Source organism: Scophthalmus maximus, chromosome 19 (genome assembly GCF_022379125.1).
Source record: "Scophthalmus maximus strain ysfricsl-2021 chromosome 19, ASM2237912v1, whole genome shotgun sequence".
NCBI lineage: Eukaryota > Metazoa > Chordata > Actinopteri > Pleuronectiformes > Scophthalmidae > Scophthalmus > Scophthalmus maximus.
This window is the reverse complement of record NC_061533.1, coordinates 668,205-692,207: the sequence shown is the minus strand read 5'-3', so window position 1 is coordinate 692,207 and position 24,003 is coordinate 668,205. Positions and strand designations below refer to the sequence as shown.

The window sequence follows — 24,003 nt, the reverse complement described above, 5'->3', positions numbered from 1 at the left end:
TTTTTACTTAAGTATAATTTGTAAATTGATATGACTGTGATAAACTGAAAATTCAATATAAACAAAAAAGATCCTCTTTGATAAAGCTCATATTTGGAGCTGCTCAGCTGTTTACTAAACCATCTTTTTATAGCTGCTATAGACCTAGACTGCTGGGGGAACTTATATCATGAGCATCTCTCTCTGCCCCCATATGATTACTAACTCTGTGTTTTATCTCACTTGTAGTGTATATCTGACTCGAGCTGCAGGATCTAAATCTGTCATTATTATTATCAACAATAATAACATGTGTCAGTATTATTTCTGTAATTCAATTCAATTCAATTCAATTTTATTTGTAAAGTGCCATATCACAACATACATTGTCTCAAGGCACTTAACATTGTGAGGTCAATATTACAATAATACAGGGAAAACCTAACAGATCCCACAATGAGCAAAGCACTTGGCGACGGTGGAGAAAAAACTCCCTTTTAACAGGAAGAAATCTCTGACAGAACCAGACTCAGTTGTGGCCGGTCATCTGTCTCGACCAGTAATTATAAGTATCAGTCTGGTAAAGAAACTACTATACAGCTTTCTCCGCCATTTTCTCCTCTCACCCCAACCAGTCACGGCAGATGGCCGCCCACAACCGAGTCTGGGCCACTATAGATTTCATCCTGTGATTCTTTTCTCCTCCAGTCGCCAAGTGCTTTCTCATTGTGGGAACTGTTGGGTTTTCTCTGTAATATTGTGAAGTCTCGACTCTCACTATGTTAAGTGCTTTGAGACGATGCATTTGCATTGAATAGTCGACAGTATTACCGAGTTCACGCTGTGATTTCGTTCATTTATACATTTGACTTGGCATTTACAAATAAATCTCAACATTTATAGAGTTCGGCATTTACAAAACTCAGAACACATTAAGGTTATATCATGCATTTACCAATCTGATTGCACACACAGATTGAGACAGATTCACAACTCTACACTGACATTTGTAAATGACAAAAAAACAAAAATGGTCCTCTAAATATGAATTGTGAAAATTGTTTGGGAAAAAGCTCTACAGCGAATTTTAGAAAAAGGTTTTTATTTCTTTTGACAATATACATTTTGTGCGGTGGTTGATCAGTTAAATTATCTACACAAAGCATCAATGGTTCAGAATAGAAGGAAAGATGTAAAAATGATGATGAATAGTTCCTTATAACATATTTTCTAGAAAATGATAAAGACATGATATCTAATGAGAGTGTCACAGAGAAACATTAGACATTACACAAAGTAAAAAATTATGAATAAGTAGAGAATGGCATAAATGAATAGCAGTCATTCTCCATACAACATCCCATCATTGATTTCCCCTCAGTGGCCTTGTCTGATGATGATATCTGACATGTCATCGACCTTCACCAACTCCAAATTCTGTAAAAAAAATAAAGTAAAAAAATAAAAAATCTATTGCACTAAATACTTGTAAGACACATTTAACCAAGCTGAGTAAATCATGTAGGCTGTTTACACCGTTTACAGTCCTCATTCCTTTCTACATATTAAGTTTTAAGTGTTTTATGTGATGTCTACAGCATCTGCTATATCAGCATTGGTCTACCTTTATGCTGCCCAAATATATGAATTTTCAGGCAACTGCCTGACAGTCAATCAAGTTAAATCTGCACTAAGACCAGAGAGTAAAAGTGATGATTCACAGTTTCTTTGGGCATTATGTTGAGTACTGTTTCTTGGGTAGCAAAGACATAAGGTAAAAAGTAAACCAGCACACTTGGAAGTGTTCTCATAGGCTTCAATCTTTATGCTAAGCTAAGCTAACTGGGAAGTGACTAGTTTATTTTAATGGTAAGATAAAAGAGTGTTACTATTCTCGTCCAACTCCCAGCAACAAAGTGAAAATGTGTGAAATTTTCACTCAACAGCTCAAAGACTTTTGAAAAGCAGAACAACATTGTTACAATTAGCCAAATATACAATATATACTAAAAAAGAGTAATGTTTAATATTTAAAAAAAAACAACACTTACCTTTTCATTGGCAAGATGAAGGAGAGCGACAAACGCTAAAGGTACTGATAGGTTCTGGACCATCATGTTAGGCAATCTGGACAGAGACAAAAAGATTATACAGTTTAACATTGGTGCATTCACACTGTTGCCTAGTGCCTTTAAGGAAGATGTCGTTTTTAGTTCTTCTGCCAGCTGGTTAATAACAGGTTTTGGAAGCCTGCTGTCCACGACTACTCCAGGTTTATTTGGCCCTAAAGCAGATACTTGGAAAGGCTGCTGCTCCTGTTTTAGTTTGATAACTTCGGGTTTGCGTTTAGTCCTAATAAGCAGAAATGGACTTTGGAAACGATTATGCAGACACCCATGTTAGCTTCCACATTGGGTCTTATCAGACTTGTCTACAGTGGTGACTGCAACATGTATCAATATGAATATCAAGCGTTGCTAAACCCTGACAGACAGTGACACTTCCACCTCGTCGGTAGAAGAAAAGAAAAACCTGCCCTTACTTTTCACCATTGCTGTTCCTTGTTCATAGTATTTTCTAGAACAAAGCAACCATCTACATAGTAGACAATTTGCTTCCTGTTTACACCGGTATGTGCATGACCAGTGATATGCATTTCCAGGTGTACATAATAGATCATTTCTGATATGGAACTACAGCTCTCCTCTGGATGGAGATGGCTTTCATTTTGAAATAAAAACGCATTAGTGTGAATGTAACCTTTAGGCTAACACACAAAACTTGCACAAGCTCAAATTATCCAACATTTCTCCATTCACATTTATATTTTTCCATGCGTTATGAGTTAAAGGGATAGTTCAGTGATTTTGAAGTGGGGCTGTATGAGGTACTTATGCAAAATTAATGTTACCTTATGGAGATGGTGATCAGCGCTGTCATTTTACTAAGTTTGGAGAAGTGGACGTAGCGAAAAAAAGTGCAAAAAAATTGTTCATTTTAATTAATTGTCAATTTTAGTTAATTGTTCTGTTCTGTTATTATTTTTGCAAAGAATAATATTTTCAAAAGAAGCTTCTTTTTGCACCTCTTTTGTAATTGTATGTGGGCGGGGTCAGTGTCCATACAACAAATATATATGTTTTAAGGCTACAGCACACAGTTGTTTACGAGATCATAACATTCTTATAAATCTAGTCTTATAAATTGTTATCAAAGTTCACCAGATTAATGAATTTAACTTTAAAATGTACAACATTTTCTTTCGGGGAGCATGCCCCTAGACCCCCATAGAGGAGTCTGACCCCCCATAGTCTCCCAAAATCTCCACTGCTCTCTGCTATCATTGTCCTCACTATCGTTAGTCATTAATGCTACTGCCCACTGACATGGTTTTGAAGCTACTCTTATACAATAGTTGCTCTCCAAACGTCTTAATATGCACATATTTAGATCAGGGAAATTCTTTCTTTTTTTTTGCTGAAATCCTGGATATGGGCCTGATCATGGACTTAGCATCTGTCTCACTCTCTCTGCCCCCACGTATTTACATTACATGGTACTAACTCTGTGTTTTCTCTCTCAAGATCCAAATGCCATTATTATAATTATTATACTGTTATCTATCTATACATTATTATAATTAACAATGTCATATTCAGTATTATTTTGGGAATTATAACAATTAGTCTGATAGAGGTTAAAGCAACGGATATACAACTCTTCTCTCTCTCTCCCCCTCTTTCCACCCACCTCTCCTCTCTCCCACTTCTCTCCTTTCAACTCAACCAGTCGCTGTAGATGTTCTGCCCACAACAGAGTTAGCTTCTGCTAGAAATTTCTTCCTGTTAGAAGGGAGTTTTTTTTCTGTTGCCAAATCTGCTCATTGTGGGAAGTTCTCGGAACTGTTGGGTTTCTATGTAATATTGTGAGGTCTCGACCTGACTATGTAAAGTGCCTTTAGCTAATTTATGTTGTGATTTGTCACTATACAAATAAAATATAATTGCTTCATATTTGCCTACTGCCTAACTGTGTTAGCCAGCTTCAATCTATTTGCTTATTTCCTACTCTCTGTGCTGAGATATAAAGTATTTAAATGCATCTGAATTCCAAATAAAGCTGCTCTAATGTACATTTTTCAGTTTTCTGTTGTCATGCAAAGGAACAAGTCAAATGAAAGACTGAAACTTGGAACCTTATTTTAATAATATAACCATATGGTGCTAGTGCATTGAGGGCTTGTCCAAAAAGGTTTGGCCAGATGCATGGCTGATATGGGTTGTATTTCGCCTCTCGTTTAATAAGCATGACATGCAATTAACCAATCAGAGTTCCATCTCTGTTCTCTTTAAAAGCCAAGTAAGCCCTCACCTTAGTGGAATTACAAGTAGTAAGAGGAAGCTTCTCTGCAGCAGAAACCTTCCCATTGGCCACAATCAGACCATCGGTGTGTGTGAGTGTGTGACATGATTGGCGTTGTGCACGGAAATGCTAAAATCCTGATTTTATGAAAGAATTGTTGAGCCACAGTCCCAGTTAAAAATTAGTTTGCCACATCAGTTAAGTTATGAGAGCTCAACAGGCAGCACCTGCAATGGTGGCAGCAGGCTTAGGTACCACAGCCCCTGCTGTTGTGGTCCAGCCAAGGAAAAACATAGCATGAACACATATTTGCATGTAGTGCTGTTTTGGTGAGTGCTGCTCAGTCATTACTATAGCCAATTAGTGCTGTGCCATGGCAGTCGGTCGCTGGTACCTTTGAAGCAGTGTCTTTGTAGTTTGACTGAAGACTTTCTCCCCACACACCTCTGGTTTCTCCAAAGTCTCCAGCATCTGCAGGGACCATGAAGGAATAAAAAAAATAAAAAAGGACATAAACACACAGAGCAGAAGATAGGGACAACCAGATTTTCAAAACCTGTAATTCAAAGTGTAAAAAAGGCCATGCCACTATGCACCCTGTTCTGTTCTTTGAATGTAATAGTATTTCTGAGTTATGAGACAGTGATCTGCTGACTACAGCTGTATGCATTTTACTTGTCAGATTTGTGTTTATGAGTGTTCATTCCTGTTCTCTATAGGTATTAATTAGTACTTGTATGTGGCATGCTGGACTGCATCTAGATAAATATTTTGAACTCCACAACTTCTTCCGCCTCCATCTCCATCTAACCCTAACCCTAACCCTAAACTGTGGCACCATGTGTTTAAAGGGCCTATAGCCCGCAGAGTTATTTCCGTATTGATGTAAAACTATTGAAATTAAAGCTAAAAACTGGCATTTTGATGCATTATCCCTTATTTTATCTTAAAGTTATCTAAAACAGCCTGAAGAACAAATATGAGTAACTGACCTAATATTTACAATCTGGACTGTACTAGCAGAAATAAAAACCTAATACATGGCTACTCTGTGTAATTTACCTCTGTGGGGTTTTCTGGGCTTTCGGTGAGGAGAGTCCACATGCTGTTCTTTAGTCTCTTCATGTCCATTTTCTTTGCAGTCTTTGCATAGTTGATCTCAATCTTGTTGACCTACAGGAACAGGCAGAAATAAATTATTGTGAGCATAATTCACGGTAAGTACACTCTCTTTGGTAAAATGTGCCCCTAGCCCTCAGGTTTTGTTACTTCAGTGTTTCCCACCCAATTGAATGGGTAGTGGCCTCTCTGCTGCCCTTATATCAAATATATACTGTATGTCTGAAATTTACTTCATTTCTTTAAAGAACACAAAAATTATGTACGATAGTGGATTGGAAATGAAAATCTTGATACAGAAGGAATTATGGTCTTTAAAATATTTGGAAAAATCAACTAATATATTGCAATATCCTCAGGAAAAAATGTGTTCATAATTTTATACAAATTTCTACTTTTCCTCAAAATTCGTGCAGGTATTTTATAATATAATTTTGTAGAAAATGTTGTACATTTCAAGTTAAATCCATCAATCTGGTGAACTATGAGAGCAATTAGGGGCCAGAGAACTTTATGCTCTTGTGAACAATTGTGTGCTGTAGTAAAGAATTTGATCATAAACACATGTTCAATGAATATGAATGATGATCACTACCATTAATATCCTTACAACCTGTGTGTTGAATGGACACTAGCGACTCCATGTACATACCATTACAAAAAAGGGGGAAAAGTGGCTTCATTTGAAAATATCATTCTTTGCAGAAAAACAATAACAGCACAGAACAATTAACTGTAAACTGAACAGAAATAGTGAACTTGATATCTGCAGGAGTTTTTAGTAAAAGTAGCAATTTGTGTAAAATTATGAGCAGATTATTTCCTGAGGATATTGTAATGTATCAGATGAGTTGTCCTCATTGTTTCGACCATAATTCTGTCTGTATTAGGATTTTCATATAATTTCCACTATCATACACGTTTTGTGTTCTTCAAAGAAGTTAATTTTTCAGACATATATTTTATATATATAAGGGCAGCAAAGAGGCTACTCTCAGCTACTAAACAAGGTAAGAAAAGTTGTCAATCACGACAAAGGCTTATTCACAACAACAGCCCGTTGATGACAGCAACAGCGGATTCTTCGGTTCACGGATCAGTGTACTGAGTGGAACTTTACTGAACTTTCAATAAACGGGTGAACAGCTCTTTGAGCAGCAGGGTTGAAGAGCTCTGAGGACTGAATCCTGCAGGTCTTCAGTCTACAGCTGGTCTTTACTCGCTGTGGCTCAATTACTGCACATTACTTTTGCAATAACAACACAGTGGAGGGATAAAATGCTACATATAACCCACAATGCAACGATCTGTAAAATACCATTATTACGCTGGTACTTCCTCCATTAGAAATTAATATCTGTTGGTTGAAATGAATAGACACGCAGTTTTCTGCACCAGCACTATCTTATTAGAGGCATTAAAGTATTTGCTTTCTCCAGAGCAGTGCTGAACTTTTAGGACAGTTTTTCTGTCCGTTCAATTTGACGCTCTGCGACATTACTTTGACCCCCCCACAAAACAAAACAAAAAAAACAGTAATGTCAGTTAGTTGAATTCGCCTTTTAGGAAGAACTTTCGATCTAGGCACTATTGTGCAAACTGCCCCATGTTCCTTGAAAAGATGATATTAAAAAAAACTTATGAGAGCAGATATTCCACTTAAAAAAAACCCGCCACGACCCACATACAGTATAATCTGCACTGAAAACTTGGGTTACTCACCCTGTGTGGTTCAGGTACCAAATCCTCTTCCCCATAGGTGGAGATGTTCTCTAGATCTTGAGAGGGCGGAGGTATACTGTCACCTGAAGGCTGTGTATCATCTGAACAGGCAAACCCTTCAACATCTTCATCACTGTCGCCATCCTGAAGAGGAGGATGGACAATGTAAGATATGGTTGCAAAGCAGTTTCTGCTTTGTTGTGACGGGGCAATTGCTGTTAAAAATACTCTAGAATCTCAAGCTATTAGAAGTGAAGTCCTCACATCAAGAGGCTGAAATACCACAGGTTTGCTCTTGTAGGGTCTGCCATATATTGTTTATGATAATAGTGGTATAGACCCTAAACTGGTTATATCATGATATTTAAGTTATTGTGGTTTGTTGCATCTATGTATCTCTGACCCAGAGCTGCAGGAACAAACCAGTAATTATTATTATTATTATTACTTATAATAACAACAACATAATTGCCTCTATAAGTGTCAGTTCTATTTTTGTAATAATAAGTATCAGTCTGGTAAAGATTAAAGTGGCAGTTGTACAACTGTCCTCTCTTCTCTCCTGTCTCTCCTCTCCCCCTCTTTCTGCCCACCTCTTCTCTCTTCCCCATTTCCTCTTCACCCCAACCGGTCGAAACAGATGACCACCCACAACTGAGTCCGGTTGTGTCAGAGATTGAACTAAAGATTTCCAATAAAACCATCAAGGCCAAAGTGGCTCACTGAGACCTCTTCACTCATTTTCTCTGCCTTTTCCTCGTTTCTGAAAAAAATCATCACGCAGACTATATGCTGGTCATGCTGGGCGTTATCACTGCAACAGATGACGAGCATAACCTGAAGCTGACTTTTATGCAGAAACACATTAATGCTTCAAGTTATTTCTCTCCCTCCGCATTACACAGAGAGCGTCTGCTCAAACTACTTCTTGTTTCTTTCAACGTAAGAGTATCTTGAGATAAATTGATCGCTTTTTTTTTTTTTACGTCAATCGTAAAAGTGAAAAACAATTCCTGTTTCGTGTGTGTATCGCATATTTCTCTGTGTCACTTTTCGCGCGTGGCTCATGGCTAATAGTTATGCGGCACACGTCGTCAGCCGCCACAGGAAGTAAACAAAATGCGTCAATGGCGCTACATTTTTTTAACGCGTTAAATAGCTCACAATTAACGCAAAGATTAACGCATTAATGTTGACAGCTTTATCTCTCAGTTTCTCATCAGAAACATCTAGTGATTTCACAATGTATCACACAGTCAGTGTACAGGACCATGCTGTATGAATCTGACCACACACTGAAATACCTCGTAATATCATATTATTTTAAAGCCATACCCCCCACCCCTACTCCTTAAGTAAAGAAATTCTGTTAGAAAACAGTAAAATCTAAAATATGAATTTAATCCAAAGTCATAAGAAGGTGCGTTTCAGACCTGGAGACCTGGACAGAAGTTGGCTGTGTCATTGGCGTTGTTGTAGTCATAGTCTCCAATGCCTTCTCCAAGTTCTCCAGACAGCCTCCTCTGGCCTTCTTGGCTCAACTAAGGTCAAATACAAAACATGTCATTATCAATAGGACACAAATCATACAGGGTACATCATATAGGGACTGTAGCATGTCTTAATTTTGTTAAAAACCCCAATTTAATTAAAACAAAAAATTTTGACCACGAGAATGTATATTCCAACAGCTGTGACTGCTGTTTTCTGTTGTATGTATGGATTGAACTGGTATGAAGTCATATTTCAGCTTACATCTGACTCATGTGTGCACCTGACATGAAACTATAGCGGGACATACATGAAATGGGGAAGGTTGGTCTATCTATGACCACTCTGACCACCTTCTATCTGCTAAATCAAAGAATCTTCATCATGAATTGTTTTGGCCACAATAATTGTTTAATGAAAATCTGTTATTGTGACAGCCCCACCCCAAAGATCCATATGTATCCTGTAAATAATAAATCCGGCAAACTGTTATCTATGTGTACACTTATTACATATTCTGGACTAGGGGTCGACCGATACAGATTTTTAGGGCCGATGCCGATACAGATTTTTTTTTCATCAGCCTTAGCCGATGACCGATACGGACTGCCGATTTTCTTGAGCCGATATTTGGAGCCGATACTACTTTTGCTCCCTCAATTTAATAGTTAAATAGAATTAAATTCAGCGGGTTGTCTCGTCTGATCTGAGGTCTTAGTCAAAGTGGGGTTATGGCCAAGGCCGTGGCTCGCCTCCCTGGGTAGAGGGAGACGAGATTAAAAAGTCAATTTCCACGAGGCAAAGGGTTTGGAGAAAAAGGAGAAAGACACAAACCCACCGGGCGCTCCGTCCACCGCAACCCACGACTAAGCCGGCCGGAGCCAGCGAGAAGTGGAGGAGGAGCGGTGGCGGCAGAGCAGGGTGGGAAACATTGATCCCCCTCCCGCTCTCCGGAGGAGAATGGAGAGTTGGGTACCCGGCGGGCGTGCCGCGCGGCAGCCTAGGGCAGAGGCACCAAGACGGCGCTGGGTAAATGGTTCCGGAGAGAGCGGGGCCTGGCCCGATAGGCGACCGGATCTGCCCTCCCAAAAAAAACTATCGCCGAATGTAGCAGCTGCGCATCGGCCGGTGCCGATACACGTAAAAAATGCAAACATCGGCCGATATTATCGGCCGGCCGATAAATCGGTCGAACACTATTCTGGACCATAACAGGGCTATAACATAGTGTCTCAGTTGGTACATATAGTAGTAGTAGTAGTAGTAGTCGTAGTAGTAGTCGTAGTAGTAGTCGTAGTAAAAGTGAGGTCTCACCGAGCTGGTGGGTTTGAGGCTGAGCTGGGAGAGAGTCTCTGGGGGAAACTGGAAGTCTGCTGGCAGAGTCGTCTTCTTATTGCTGGTTCTGAGGGCAGACTTGCTGATGGTGGTGGCAGCCTGTGAAGGGAAAACAGACAATGTCAGATTCAGTTTAGATATAGATAAACTCATGATTTGGAGTGAATTTAAAGATTTTGGTCCGTGCCTCAAAAACCAACAGACATCAATACCACTTTTTAGAGATTCTGTCTACCATTTCACTAAACTGAACTATTAGAGCTAATACTGTAGTGATATCATCTGTATAATGGAACTGCCGTATGTGCCAACTGCCGAGACAACACCCAAATGCCCGTACTCGGATCAGCAAATGTGGCAGTCCTGAACTGTCCACGAGAAACGATTTGAAAAACTATATAAAAAATAGTTTGGCATAAAATATGGGTTAGGTTTTAAAAAATCGGAAATATTGTGAGGTCTATTTCACAAGCAGAAAACACACGATCCAAAGAACAGAGCCACTCTGGTTTAATTCATTAGATGCGACTACCACACTGCTCCTGTGCCTCAATCTGTCCTTAACATTTTTTTTAGTCAGACCATCATTTAATCAGACATGAAATGAAAATTCAATCAATTCAATGGTTTATCTTTTCAATTGTAGGCAGAATGAGTGATTCCAATTCAGCTAAACTTTATGTATTCAAGCCTGGGAACAAACAACTAAAACCAGATTCCATAAAAAGAGACATAAAAGACTCTCAGAGCTGATAACTGTGACACCTCTGCATCACAAATAATTCCAAAAGTGCTGAAGGCTGTGTTGCTATGGTGACGACACTATAAGATTAATGCCTTCACATTTCGATTGATAAACATGTTGAGGCAGACCAACCAAGTTAGGTGTCTAAGCTCTGGTTTGCCGAACTGCAAAACACAATGCCTTTCTACATAAATAATGCTGGAGTTTCATCCATAATCATACCATTATTTAGATTATGATGATGGTATGAAAAGTACAGAAATTCAACATTTGTATGAGAAAGAAGTATCGATATAAGTCCCCAAAGATCAATTTCGGTCGCACTCTATATTTACTGGCAATGGCCATGGCAGTGATATGTAAGATGTTGGGATTAAACCCTTATGACAACGAAATGTAATTGAGGCTTGATTTTTTACCGCTTTGACTTTGTTATTAATAAATATAAATAAAGATAAAACACAAATAAAAGAACTTTTTTTGTAAAATGTTAACATAAATGGTTTTCTTTTCTGCATTGTTATTCTGTAATATAAAAGTTTTAATATCCGCAAAAATAAATGGAGATTTGTCTGTGATAGGCTAATATCGGGTGCTTCTTATTGACCAAATGATAAATGGGTCAGTCTCTAAATAAAAGTAAAGCTCTTCTCCATATGCCTCCACTGGAAAAGATTTAGACTTTTACTAGTACTTTTCAGTACCAATAAATCCAAATAAATTTTTTTCTCCATCACTGCAGGCTTCTGATATCTAAATCTGAAACTTAAAATGTGTTGAATCTTTGGAGATCTATATATCATATAAACAAATATGACAGTGAATAAGCCTATTTCCTAGTATGTTGAGCAATTCTTTTAATACTGCGCAATCGGGTAACATTTACACCAGATGACACTCTCCCTCCCTTAATGTGAAAAAGCTACAAATATTTTTACCCTTGTGGTGCGGAAGTAGGTGTCAAAGTTGACATCATCGTTGAAATCTATTTCAAATGTCTTCTTGGGCTTCCTTTTACGTGTCTCCCTGTCAGGCATGTGGTCCACTATAGGAGATTAAGTACACAAAAGACAGATAATTGTTACTCTGCACACAATCGGCAGGAGAGGACTAATAGAAAATGTGAAAGCACAATTTATCTTCATATCCATCAAAATACAAAAATAAACCTAATGTGTATACATTATGCTGTTAGTAGAACAGTATCAAAATAGATGTCTGCTATATCTTTTGGCGTCACATAATATTGGCTAGGGGAGAACTAAAAACACAAAGAGAAACAAAGAAAATATGAAGCAGACTAAGGAAAATTAACCCTCATTACAATAAATAAGACCAAAAATGTGTTTATTGTTAAAGTGTTAAGCACTTATCCAAGTACATGCATTAATAATAATAAGTTATCTACTGTGATGCCACTATTTCTGTAATTATGTCTTGGACTATTAATTTCACTCACACTTGTGCTTTGGCTTGAACTGCCAGTAGCCTGGTCCAGCCCACGTGGCCATGGTCTTTGGGCTGAAGTATGAATACTCCCTTGGCTGAGAGGACAGGTGCAGACACATGGTGGCAACGTCTCCCTCGCCGATGGGAATTACATCTCTGTAGCACCATCACAAGAAACCATTCAAACCAGCACACACGCAGGCAGGCACATACACTTTGAGTTAATAAAAGCTGACAGTGTTGGATTTTAACCTATTCTCACCAAGATATTCAGTGAGTTCTAATGAATCAAATGCCTTCTCCCTTTGTGATAGTGGCCAATGCAATTACTTTCTCTCCATGATTAAGTAATGCAAACCTAAGCTTTACACAAACTTAAATACGCATGAAGGAGAAGTCTTTTATTTTCCAGAATAGACTTTAATGGAGGCCATTCTTTCATTGGAAAACAAGGTTCTAACAGCATTTAAGAAAATTGGGGGAGAAAAGTGATGAAAGTATAAAGATACACTAGAAACCTTTGCCCATTTGCCTTGAGACTATGAAAAGTAAATATAATTAATTAATTAATCAGAGGAAGTGTGGTAAAAGGGTGACTTCTTTTATCTCTCAGCAGAAGAGATACAAGTATCTTACCTTCCTTTGCTGGAACCAGAGGCCTCACAACCCTCTTTGTGCTCCTTGGATTCCTCCTCACAGTCGCCAAATCCCTCCTCATAGTCAGCGTCAAAGTCAGGGCAGTCATGTTCTTCTGGTTCAGGCTCGGGCTCAGCATTTACGTCAAACACGTGTTCCCCTTGCTTCATCTTCCCCAGGAGATGATTCATAGTCTGAAAAAAAGATGCAGAGTCAGACAGGTGGCGCACTGGGAGTGTCTGTTAAGTAGTGGATCCTGTGTTGCACCCCTAAGGAAGAAGCTCTTAAGGTTGACGTGTATTTTAAGAGAAGATATTAGGTAATGCATCAATTGGTTGTTGGCAAAGTTTTTTAAGGCTGGACTGGTGTATCAGAGCCCTTACAGGGATCTTATTAACTGGGCTCAAAATTGTTTCACCAAATATGCTCCTGTTTTCAGGGGAAAATATCACACAGAAACATTTTATAACTAATGTCACTGCAACAGCAGACAAGAGAAGTTTATTCCTTCGTACTACGATTAAGTTCAGTGTTTCGAGACCTTGTAAAACCAAAATATGCTCTATCCAATGAGTTTTCATGCTTATTTTACAGTTCATACTTATATATGATGTGGTTTCTCTGACCTGCTCAGGATTCCAGCTAGTGAAGGAGAAATCCTGCAATGAGGGGCAGATGGAGCTTTTCTCCTGGGAACGCTGTAGTCCAGCTGAAAGAAACACAGCACAGAAAGATTGGGTTCACCCTTTATAGTTGGCAACAGCTTAAAAGATAATACAAGGTTAGCTGACACTAAGGTTCAGTAAAACACGTAATAGGATAGTGATAAAAAGCTACCTAACAATTGATACAAATGAAGGAAAGCAGTTTTTGGATGTGGTAAATTATTTCACCCATGAACGGTGAAGCGGAGACTCCCAGTGGACGTGCAGGAGAATTGGATGGACTGGACTGTAGAAGGGTCATATAGGAGGGAAAGAGCAGCTCGCAACGGCTGTTCTCACTAAAAAGAACTGACAGGAAGACACCAGCTGTGCTGCTTTCATCGAAGGATGACGCCATCCTCTGAAACATGGGGTCCACCTGGGCAAGAAGGCAAAGGACAGTTAGTAATGTTCACCTTAACATGGTAACGAAACGGCAGGCAAAAATAACTTGAGACAGTGCACTGACAGAGACATAAGAGTAAAATGTCTTTCATTTATATTAGTCTTGTTGTTATTTGAGGAAAAGGATGAGTTTGAGTCTGGGTAGATGATGCAGTCGTCGTAAAAACAGATAAAAAAGTCAAATAATTTATCTTAATGATCAAAAAGGAAATCATCAGTCAGAAACTTGGATACAATCAATGTATCGGTCAATGATATGACTGCAGAGAAGTTGCCTAAAGGCCAGGACACACCGAACCGCAGGTCTGCTGTCTGAACTCGTCTGAATGTCGATGAATGTCAATAGTCAAAGTTGTGGCGGTGTGTTCCACACCGTCGAAATTTATTGCCGTCTATACTCGTCCATAAGCTGCTTTTCTGTCAATTCAACATTTTGTATCGGCGTCAGAGTCAGTTAATGAAAAAGATCACTCTGATTGGCTGTTTTAATTTAGCAAATCAGAGCATGAGAAAGGAAACGGGAGTAAGAATAGGTTTACATTCACAAGCCCATTTAAAGAGGCTGGCTCACAAGCCAGTTCATCGTCATCTATCTGTCAATCTGGATCGACATGGCTGTTTGGAATGAAAACGCAGAGGATCAACATGATCCAAGCGAGGCGACCTCTGCACGACATTACAGAGAAATGATTTCCAGTTTCCCTTTCTGGGTATACAAACTACTGCTCCCTGCTGGTATGGAGTTTTTACCTCTCACACAGGCGCAGAACGTACGAGCTAGTTTGCAGCTGGATTTAGTCTTGGCGGTGTGATCCAGGTACAATTTTGTTTGCCAGACGCAGCCAGACGTTACGACAGAAGCAGATGGTCTTTGTCAATTTGAGTTGTTTGATATCGTGTTGGTGTGTCCCTACCTTTAGTTTACACATAAGTAAAGTGACCCCTGTACATGTGGGTGTGCAAAATGTGCAATATTTAAGATGATAGAGAGATACACCGATATATCAGTTGGCAGATAACAGGTATTACATTTAAAAAAGGAAAGGGTAAAAAGAAATCCACTGCTATAGGGGCTGGGGGAAGTGGCTAAAAAAGATCAACCCAATAAAAAAAATCATATCAGTCAATATCAATAACTATCACAATAATTGTTCAAGCTTAAAAACTGATTTTTGCTTGCGGGTGAATTTTGTAGGAACCCGAGAGTTAGCCGTGGTTTTACACATATCTTTTTTATGGGCAGCACAGCACAAACAGCAAATCATTTCACAAATATTAGAGGTAGAACACTGAACACACTTATCTGTTATGCTTCTTCCCCTCACTATTCTTGCACAGTCCACTAACATTATATTGATTTTGACATATTTCTATTGAAGAAAATTATATAGTGATAAAATTATTGTTATTGTTTTATTATCTAGCCCTTCAAAGCCATCCTGTCTATACATAAAAACAACCAATATTGGTCCACAGGCAAAGTTCCTCCAGTGAAAACATATTATAGATATTCAATATGAGTGTCAAAACTTGACGGGACCATGTGGGCACAAGATGTTTTAATGTCTTAAAACATCTTGTGCCCACATGGTACTTTCAAGGCACAACAGTCAGTGAAGATTGTTTTTTTTATTCAAGCAGCACCAACTTCATGATACAGAGGATATTATATCAAAACATTATGCACCAACTCTCCTACCTCAATTCTGTCCAACAGGTCATCATTCTTTTGGAACCAGGATTTTATTTCAATGTGTATTGTTGTGTCAAAATGACACCTTACCTCACACTTTCTCTCAGACTCTGAACTATTGATGTTGCTCAGGTTCTGCTCCACAGTCCTCTTTGGAGGCCTTCTTTTCTTCGTTTGCTTCGCAGTCATTTCACCTTCTGCAGCCCCTTCATTGTCTCTGTCTCCCTCATTCAGAGCATGGTCTGTTCAAACACCAAAAAAGCAGAAAACTTAAAATGATCAAAGTGACAATGTTTTCCATTCTGTAGGACAAACCCTCAAAACTTTCTTCTTAGCTAACGTGTAATACAGTATTGCAATGAAAATCCAACAGCGCTGACTGAGGCTCTCACCCTCTGCAGGTTTGGTCTCGGCCCCCAGGCCACCTAGCACCCTGTAGGCATCAGCATGAACAGCATCCACCCTCACAGCATAGATTTTTGTACTTGCATCCAAAGTGCCAGCTGCAACCTTTATTTAGGGAGGGGGACAAAAACGTACACAGACAGACATACATACAAATATATGTTAAACAAACTGCTTGTAAAGCAAATGGCATATGCCTGTCGCCTCAAACAACACCAGTGTTTCCCCTACATGCACTGAGCAGCGGCAGTGCGCCACTACTAGCACTTTGAGATTGCTTTTAGCAATGAAAAGTGCTCTATAAATGAAATGTATTATTATTATTATTATTATTACTACTGGATTTTGACCACCGCTCCTGAATTATTATTATTATTATTATTATTTATTTTTCTTTTTTTTAACGAGAAGAGATTGGGCTCCGTGTTATCTAGGCTTAGGAACAAAAACCCCGTATTGAAATCAATATAATCTGCACATGCTGTGCAACTTTGAATGGTTAATTAAAACATTATTGAAATGCCTGACACAGAGACACTCACTTGCTCTGTGTGACGATGGCAGATTGAACATCGCGTTGTACTTGGAAAAAAATAATTTATCGAGAAAACGCTTGTTGCCACCAGTGAAACAAATGCTGAGGTAACACGAGTGATCTGTGTAATATTTAGTGAAAGTGAAAATACACTCTACTTCTGTTGGTCCCAGTCAGAGACTGTGGGAGGATGACTAAAGAGAGGGTACATGATTGACACCTCGCTGTGATCTGGGACCTACAACCCTTTAGTTGTTACTTTTTTCCTTTGACAGGTTACTCACTCAACACACAACATCCTGTACTTTACATTAATTACTTTTTCAAAATAGTGCTGTTCAGTGTTCAACAATTCACTGAGTAAAGTGCTAACAACAAAATATTTTTTCCATTCCATTTTATTATCATTGGTTTCATTTTTTCTACTAAAAAAGGAAACAAGAACTGATAAGAGTACTGTCAGAGTACCGGATCGATAAGCAGTATCGATAAGAATACAAACCCTAGAAAGTCAGTGTTCCTACATTTTACTACCCTGTCAAATTGGCTCATTACTCCAACAAATAAAATGTGATACATTTGATTCAAATTCATTACATTAATTAAAAATTCCAAGACTTTTGTGGAAACTAGGGAGTTATCTAAGGCTCAAAAAGTGGAAAAGTAAATCATACCTTAAAGTTTGTGAGCTCAGAATCCTTCTGTTTGAGAATATCAGCCATGTAATCAATCAGATGCAAACCAAAGGCATTTTTGGTGGTGATTTTCTGCCACAAAGAAAAATACATGCATTAGTCTTTGATTTTGTCCTTTTTGGTCATAAAAAGGTAATAGATGATACATCTATAATTACTGCAAAACATTTTTACAGTAATTACACTTAAAATATAAATACTATATACAGAGAGCAGTAACAATAATTTCACATGGAAAATAAATATTGCACAGTTGGTAGTTGCACGGTTTCATAGAACAAATGAAATTAATAATTGCACTTAAGTGTTCCAGTGAATTATTAGTGGTTTTAGTGAGTCCTGGAGTGTGTGTGTTCTACTGAGGGGAGGGCTGGTTGTAAAGTCTAACAGCAGCAGGAAGGCAGGACCTGCGATACCGTTCCTTCACACACCTGGGGTGAAGCAGTCTGTAAAATGCACACAAATGCTCAGACATTACAACTGTGCAGTACAGGTATACTTACATTCTCAGTGGAGAGTTTTATGCAGGTGGAGTAATGCTCCGAGATCTGTGCATTTGACAACTTGGGCACGGCAGCAGGAGTCCCTGAGGCGCTGCATACAAACACAAGGTTATCTTTAAGCTTTCAATATACATATTAGCAGGGCAGACAGAAATTTGTTGTTAAAGCCATGATTGAAAATGCTTTTGGAAATTAAAGCTAGCTCGGATTTATACTCCAAGTGCTACATTACTTTGTCACCAAAGTTATGCCGATAACCCAGTCAAAACATTGTTTGCTAAACCTCAATCTCTCACTTACCTTTGAGATGCAGAGTCATTGAAGGAGGAGTCAGCAGTTTGAAGGTCAATGACTCTTGACCTTCGGCGCTGGCGACGTTCCTGCTCGTCATCATTGCCCGGGAAGGCTGCCAGCAGCGGGGTGCTACAGGCTGCAGGGGATAGACCTATGTTCTTCAAGGTGGATGACGTCCATCCTGGACGTACCCGGGAGACGGGTGTAGAGGATGCACTCATCTTACCTAGAGAAAGAGACACAAGTTTCACCTCCAGGAAAAATATCATTCATTGTTTAGAAAAAAAAGTATAATAGGTAGAAGGGTACACATAGTTAGAGGTATTTGTATTTCAATTATGTTGCAATTAACCTTTCAAAGTTACACAGCATGTGCAGATGAAATTTATTTAAATTTACCTTAGTTACTGAAATTACATTTCAAGTTGTGAAGTTGAGCATGGGACTGGAAATAAAATGATGCTCCAAGAGCAATGTGAGGAGTGTTCAGTACATATCACATGGTTTGAACTGGGAGACATTTCATAGTTGTCCCTCTTGGGAAAAAAAGCGAATTTACATTATTTGGTCACATGTAATTAAAACAACTTGTGTGGAAACTGCCAGAGCATCTCTTATGGTAACAATCTTAACAGCTTGTCTTTATATTATTTTTACCACAGTTTTAGGTTAGCCTCAACATTTAATTTCTACTGCTACCTTGTGCAAGGGGTACACACTTCACACACACAAAAAATACTTATTACGAGTATTACTTATTATATTTCATTGGATATGTTTTAACCTAAGATAACTTACTGAATAAATTGTACTTGATTTCGTGACCTGAGTCCTATTTTCGTGTAAATGACCAGAAGTTCGGCCTCAACGACACAAACAAAAGGACCCCATCACAGACGAAGTATTTAAGTTAGCTGAGAGTTGAATGAATGCATGCCAATAGATGAATTGAGAACGCAAACATTATCCCAGGACAGCATATTTAAAAAGTTATGTCAACTGGGGGACTAGAAGTTGAACGTCAACTAAATAAACCCAACAAAATCGTTGCAGAATCACAATGAGCTACGCAGCTCTGACACGGAGATGAGCATAACAACGCTAGCTTCGGCTAGCATTAGCTAACATTAACGTGTTCTTATTGTCATTATATGCTAACTAGCAAACGGACACACATAAGCTTTAGCATAACACTTGCTTAGTCCAGTCAACATACCTCCAAATGTCTAATATCCGATGTGGCTTTTATTGCGACTCCTTACTGTATTATTAAATGGGAAAGCAGAGCAGGCTGGAGCTTAGCTTCCTGTTCAGCGTTTGAATTTTTGCGCCGAACGGTTTACGTAACACCGCCTTACGCCATGACGTTAAACCGCGCCCACGTCTGGTTTTTCGGGGGGGGGGGGGGTTAATCGTTAAAGAAAAAACAAATATTAGGTCCTACGCATACAGGAAAGACACTGAACTTAAATTAACACACTAAACTACATTGAACATCAGCAAACCCTTGGGCATAACTCCCGGTTTCCACAAACCACGCACCTCGGGTCGCCACAATATTATACCGAATTCGATTAGCTCTGAGGGAAATTGGGACCATCATTAAATAGTTAACCAGGTCACTGAGTAGTTAGGTGGTCACAAATGATCAGATAAGGGGAAATATTCTTTGAAATGATTTAGCGTAGGCCTCCTGATATTGTTTATTTATTTTTAGTTGAATTGATGTGGCTTCCCATAGTCAGGACAAAAAAAATGCAACTATGTGCATTGGATTATGGATTTTCTTTGACACGTAGGAGCTGATGAGAGACTTCACACTCCGATTTAAAGATTTGTGACTGGAATGCTTACCAATAGTTTCAAACAAAAAACTGTATGCAATGTGATAACAGATTGGTACAATGAATGAATTCAGTTGAATAGACACCATTGATTAGATCTCCTTTTATTTTATTTTTTTTCAGACTGGACCTGCATATGGAAGAACAATGATGACTGGTTACCTGGCCTCAAAAGGAATCAGAGCATCAGAGGGGAATGTTGGTCGTGCCCTCAGACATATTAACCAGCCATACCATGCAGATCAGTGTAATGTAGGTGTTATTAAAAAGGCTAATAGACTGTATTGTGCTGTAGATTGCTTTGACAACACAGAACAATAACTTGTTTTGTTTTTAATTCATCAGAGATCAAGGAACTTAAATCCAGTGCCATACATTGCATAGTATATGGGTCACAAATTGCATCTTGACCAAATTTTCAGCCACTCCACCATGCCAGTAAAAAACAACCTGACCATCTATCAAGAGGTTTACAGGTAATTTTCAGTGTTCTGCTCCATTGTAATATGTTAGAAAACAGCAAACATTAAACCACTATTACCCATTAAGTAAAAAATAAAACACATTGGCTGATAGCAGCTGTAGTTTCACCACCCCTTATCTGGGAAAATTATTCGAAAATTAATACTTTTTTAACTGCTGACAGTTAATTATGCTGTACATAACTAGGTCATTGCATAATCAGATCAATACATTAATGGAAAATTGGCTTTGGCCATGCTTATGTTGCAACAACATATAAAATTGAGTTAAATGTAACACTTGTGTATTGCTGTTTTGCAGAGGTGCTGTCCTACAATATGGAATATGGGACCAAATCAGGGTAGACCATGGAAAATAACTCTTTTCATGCAGGAGAAATTGGCAGGCTACAGGAATAACACAGAAAGACAGCCATACATGCAAACACAGTCAACACGTGAGTTGGTCTATTGTCTCATTCCCTTAATCACTCAACTGTTAGCTGATAATACGCTTGTCTCGGTCATAATGCTATGTTGCTCACTAATCTTCTCTGGGAGACTGCCAGCTCTTTCCTCTGACATCCTCTCTTACCTGTCAGGTAGCCCAAATTTGACTTGACCGGATGGGGCAGTGTTGAATGCACACAGGATCCAAGGCTTGCATACCAGTTTTTCCAATTTCCCTTTAGCCCCCTAAAGGTGTACCTCCTTTATGCATTTTTTTCAAAGTTGTGCTTATACCCTTTATTAAGTTTCTCTTTGTATGCCCTTTTTAACACAGGGTAGATGGAAATGTTTAAGTGTGTGATGCTCATAGATGGCTCCAGAGCTGGGGTATACATCATATTGTCTTTATATGAAATTAAATATTACTGATTATGTTGGACTTTCATGCTTCACATTATAGATATGCCGTTAGAGCTTGTATTGCATTAAACTGATTTCATGAGTTAGTTTATATGAACTTGTTTAGTTTGCTACAAGGGTTGTATTGGTCCCTGCATGTTGGGTAATCATGTTGACATCACTAGTTCCTCTTTGTCTTAACAATTATTAGAAACGGCAACAGACTTGACCTCAAATTTGGTAAAGATGTTGTGGGACATCTGAATTTGTCCATATTGCCCTTAAGATAGTATGTAAAATATATGCTTGAGTAACATCTCAAAGAAGCAAATATGTCTGCATAGTTTTTAATTGGTTACTCTATTAAAGAGTAAGCGCAAGGGCAAGCTAAGAATATTTAAACTATCTGTAGGCAAGTATACTTTATATATTGATCAAAAATATTAAGCAAATATACTTTTCTGTCTATCAGTATAAGCCAAGTATGACTTAAGTATAACTCTGGTAAGTTTGGTGGAATTATCTATTCAGTGAGAAATGAGACTATGAAATCAAACAAGTGTCTTTGAGTCTTTTTATTCTAGGTACAGAAAAGAGTAAAAGTAGAGTTGAATCACTCAAGTGATGGTCAGTGCTCAGGGCAGCAGACTGACAAAGATAACAGGACTACAGAGGAATATATGAGTATTATGTGAAGTCTTTTTTTCATTCATGCCGTGAACAACCTGTTCTGACCTTGATGGGTTAGGGTCATACACTCTTTTTGTAACTCCTCTCCAGTTAAGATCACGGACACAAAGCGTTCTTTTATATACAAGCATTTATTTTCACATCTGTGCATGCTGTGAGAACAATACAAAAAAGAGAAACAATGAATTACAAAATGAGTCTGATATAACATCAAAGCATTCTCACAGAGAATAATAATTAAACAAAGATCAGACAAACATTAAATAACTTTACTCTCTTAATCATTAAATTAACTTGAAGTGAATAACTGACTGATGGCAGCTACACTTTTGTGTACTAATGGAACACTTAAACTTTTTAGTAAGGGCAGCCCAGGATTACACGCTGCTTGAGGTGCATTGATACATTGATGATTGAAGATACAATGACTGAACCCATGTTTTCCTCCTGCTGCAGGAGCTTGGTGGGATGCAGGATTTGTGTTGAGAATTGGAGGAACACATCTTCCTGTGCTGCAAGTGCAGGGACAAACAGTCTGTCTACACAGAGGTCGCTGGACTGTCTGCAGCACTGGCATCTCTAATGTATCCACTAAAATTGATTAGATAAGAGATTCATATGTCCTGTCAATAACAATGTTATGTGTTCATATGTGTTCAACTAAAACTTAGTGTCAGTGTTCTCTACACAATTTTTTTGTGATTTTCTTTGTTTGAAATAACAAACAAAGAAAATTCCCTGTGTTCTGTATGTTCAAACACAGTGAAATTTACAGATATTCATTTTCATTTCGTACATACCAAGATATTATCTTACACTGAATTCCAAAATCGCATCAGGTAAAGTGTGCATGGATAGTGGCTACAGACATAATTGTGCTAAATGATATATTAAAAAAATCTGACAACCCCCCTTTCTTTTTCTTGCTCAGAGATTTGTCTAGAACAAATCACTCTGCTTGAGTAGACATGAAAAGTATAGGAGTTTTTTTTTTACTTGACCTTATCGGGAAGAATGAATCTCTAACCTGTATGCAGAATGACAGGAATGTGTTTTGCCAGTTATCAAGTGGCTCCTTAGATCACAGCTGATGGAGGCTATAGAGCTTGATTCTGATAGGCTACTATCTGAATGAGACGTTGCAAACAGATCTACTGCGTAAATAGTTGACACTTCATATGAAGCTCACTGTCCCTGTAGTTTATTCACTGCATAAATACCTATCTATATCTATAGATGCCTTTTTTCTGTCTAGCTGTCAATATAGCCACATTTCTATTTTTGGAAATTTTTTTCAATTCAACAGTGTCAGTAACATCAAACAGATATCAACATCATTAGACACGACTAATGAGACAATATAGATATATTCAAATCAATAATCAATCAATACAGACACAACAATACAGATTAACTAAATTAAATGAAAGACAGAGCATTCATCTGATATGAGAAACATTGTCATTGTTGGTAATAAAATAATTATGTGCGGCACCTCTAAATAAGAGCATAATAATAAAGGATTATTAAATATGCTAAACGGCATCATGGCTGACAGTTGTACAAGTATGGTCAGTGGTCTATTTATCTATCTATCTATCTATCTATCTATCCACACATCCATCTATTTTAGTGTTGACATTGCACTGTCTGTTTGAACCGTTTGATTTTTTGGTACAATTGACACAGGCAGGAACCAGAAACGGGTCGTTTTTTCGTTTTTTCGTTTTTAGCCGAGAAAAACAACAAAAAAAATTCCGCTCGATTTCTTGTTTCACTTTTCTTACTGACAAACATGTATACCACCCGATGTTTCATTTTCATTGGTGGGCGGGTCTTCAGTGCCCCCTTGCTTCTGATTGGCTCGGTTTGTGCTGTACTCTTCAAAATAAAAGTGCTACCTCCTGCCTTCAGACGGTGCAATGTCACTAATATGGATAGATGGATAGATAGATAGATAGATCACTGACCATACTTGTACAACTGTCGGCCATGATGCCGAATAGCATATTTAATAATCATTTATTATGATGCTCTTGTCAAGAGGTGCCGCACATCAGTATTTTATTAGCTATAATGATAGTGTT

The 24,003-nt window shown here is 38.3% G+C and overlaps 1 protein-coding gene and 1 long non-coding RNA gene across 2 annotated transcripts; one reads left to right on the top strand and one right to left on the bottom strand.

The window, feature by feature from the left end:
* Window positions 1-1,064: 1,064 nt before the first annotated feature.
* On the bottom strand, window positions 1,065-19,443 carry ncaph (non-SMC condensin I complex, subunit H). Its single transcript, XM_035640881.2, has 18 exons — window positions 19,289-19,443; window positions 18,079-18,298; window positions 17,779-17,869; window positions 17,255-17,347; window positions 16,033-16,150; window positions 15,731-15,882; window positions 13,732-13,921; window positions 13,465-13,547; window positions 12,839-13,032; window positions 12,213-12,358; window positions 11,692-11,798; window positions 9,988-10,107; window positions 8,616-8,723; window positions 7,183-7,326; window positions 5,404-5,514; window positions 4,736-4,812; window positions 2,031-2,106; window positions 1,065-1,416 (listed from the first exon to the last, which is right to left on the bottom strand). The coding sequence occupies exons 2-18, from the start codon at window positions 18,291-18,293 to the stop codon at window positions 1,357-1,359; spliced, it is 2,085 nt and encodes a 694-aa protein (XP_035496774.2). The 5' UTR covers window positions 18,294-18,298; window positions 19,289-19,443; the 3' UTR covers window positions 1,065-1,356.
* Window positions 19,444-20,044: 601 nt separating this feature from the next.
* LOC124849700 lies at window positions 20,045-20,836 on the top strand. The gene is made up of 3 exons (XR_007030135.1): window positions 20,045-20,168; window positions 20,262-20,392; window positions 20,700-20,836. It is a non-coding gene; the product is annotated as an uncharacterized LOC124849700 (long non-coding RNA).
* The last annotated feature ends 3,167 nt before the right edge of the window (window positions 20,837-24,003 follow it).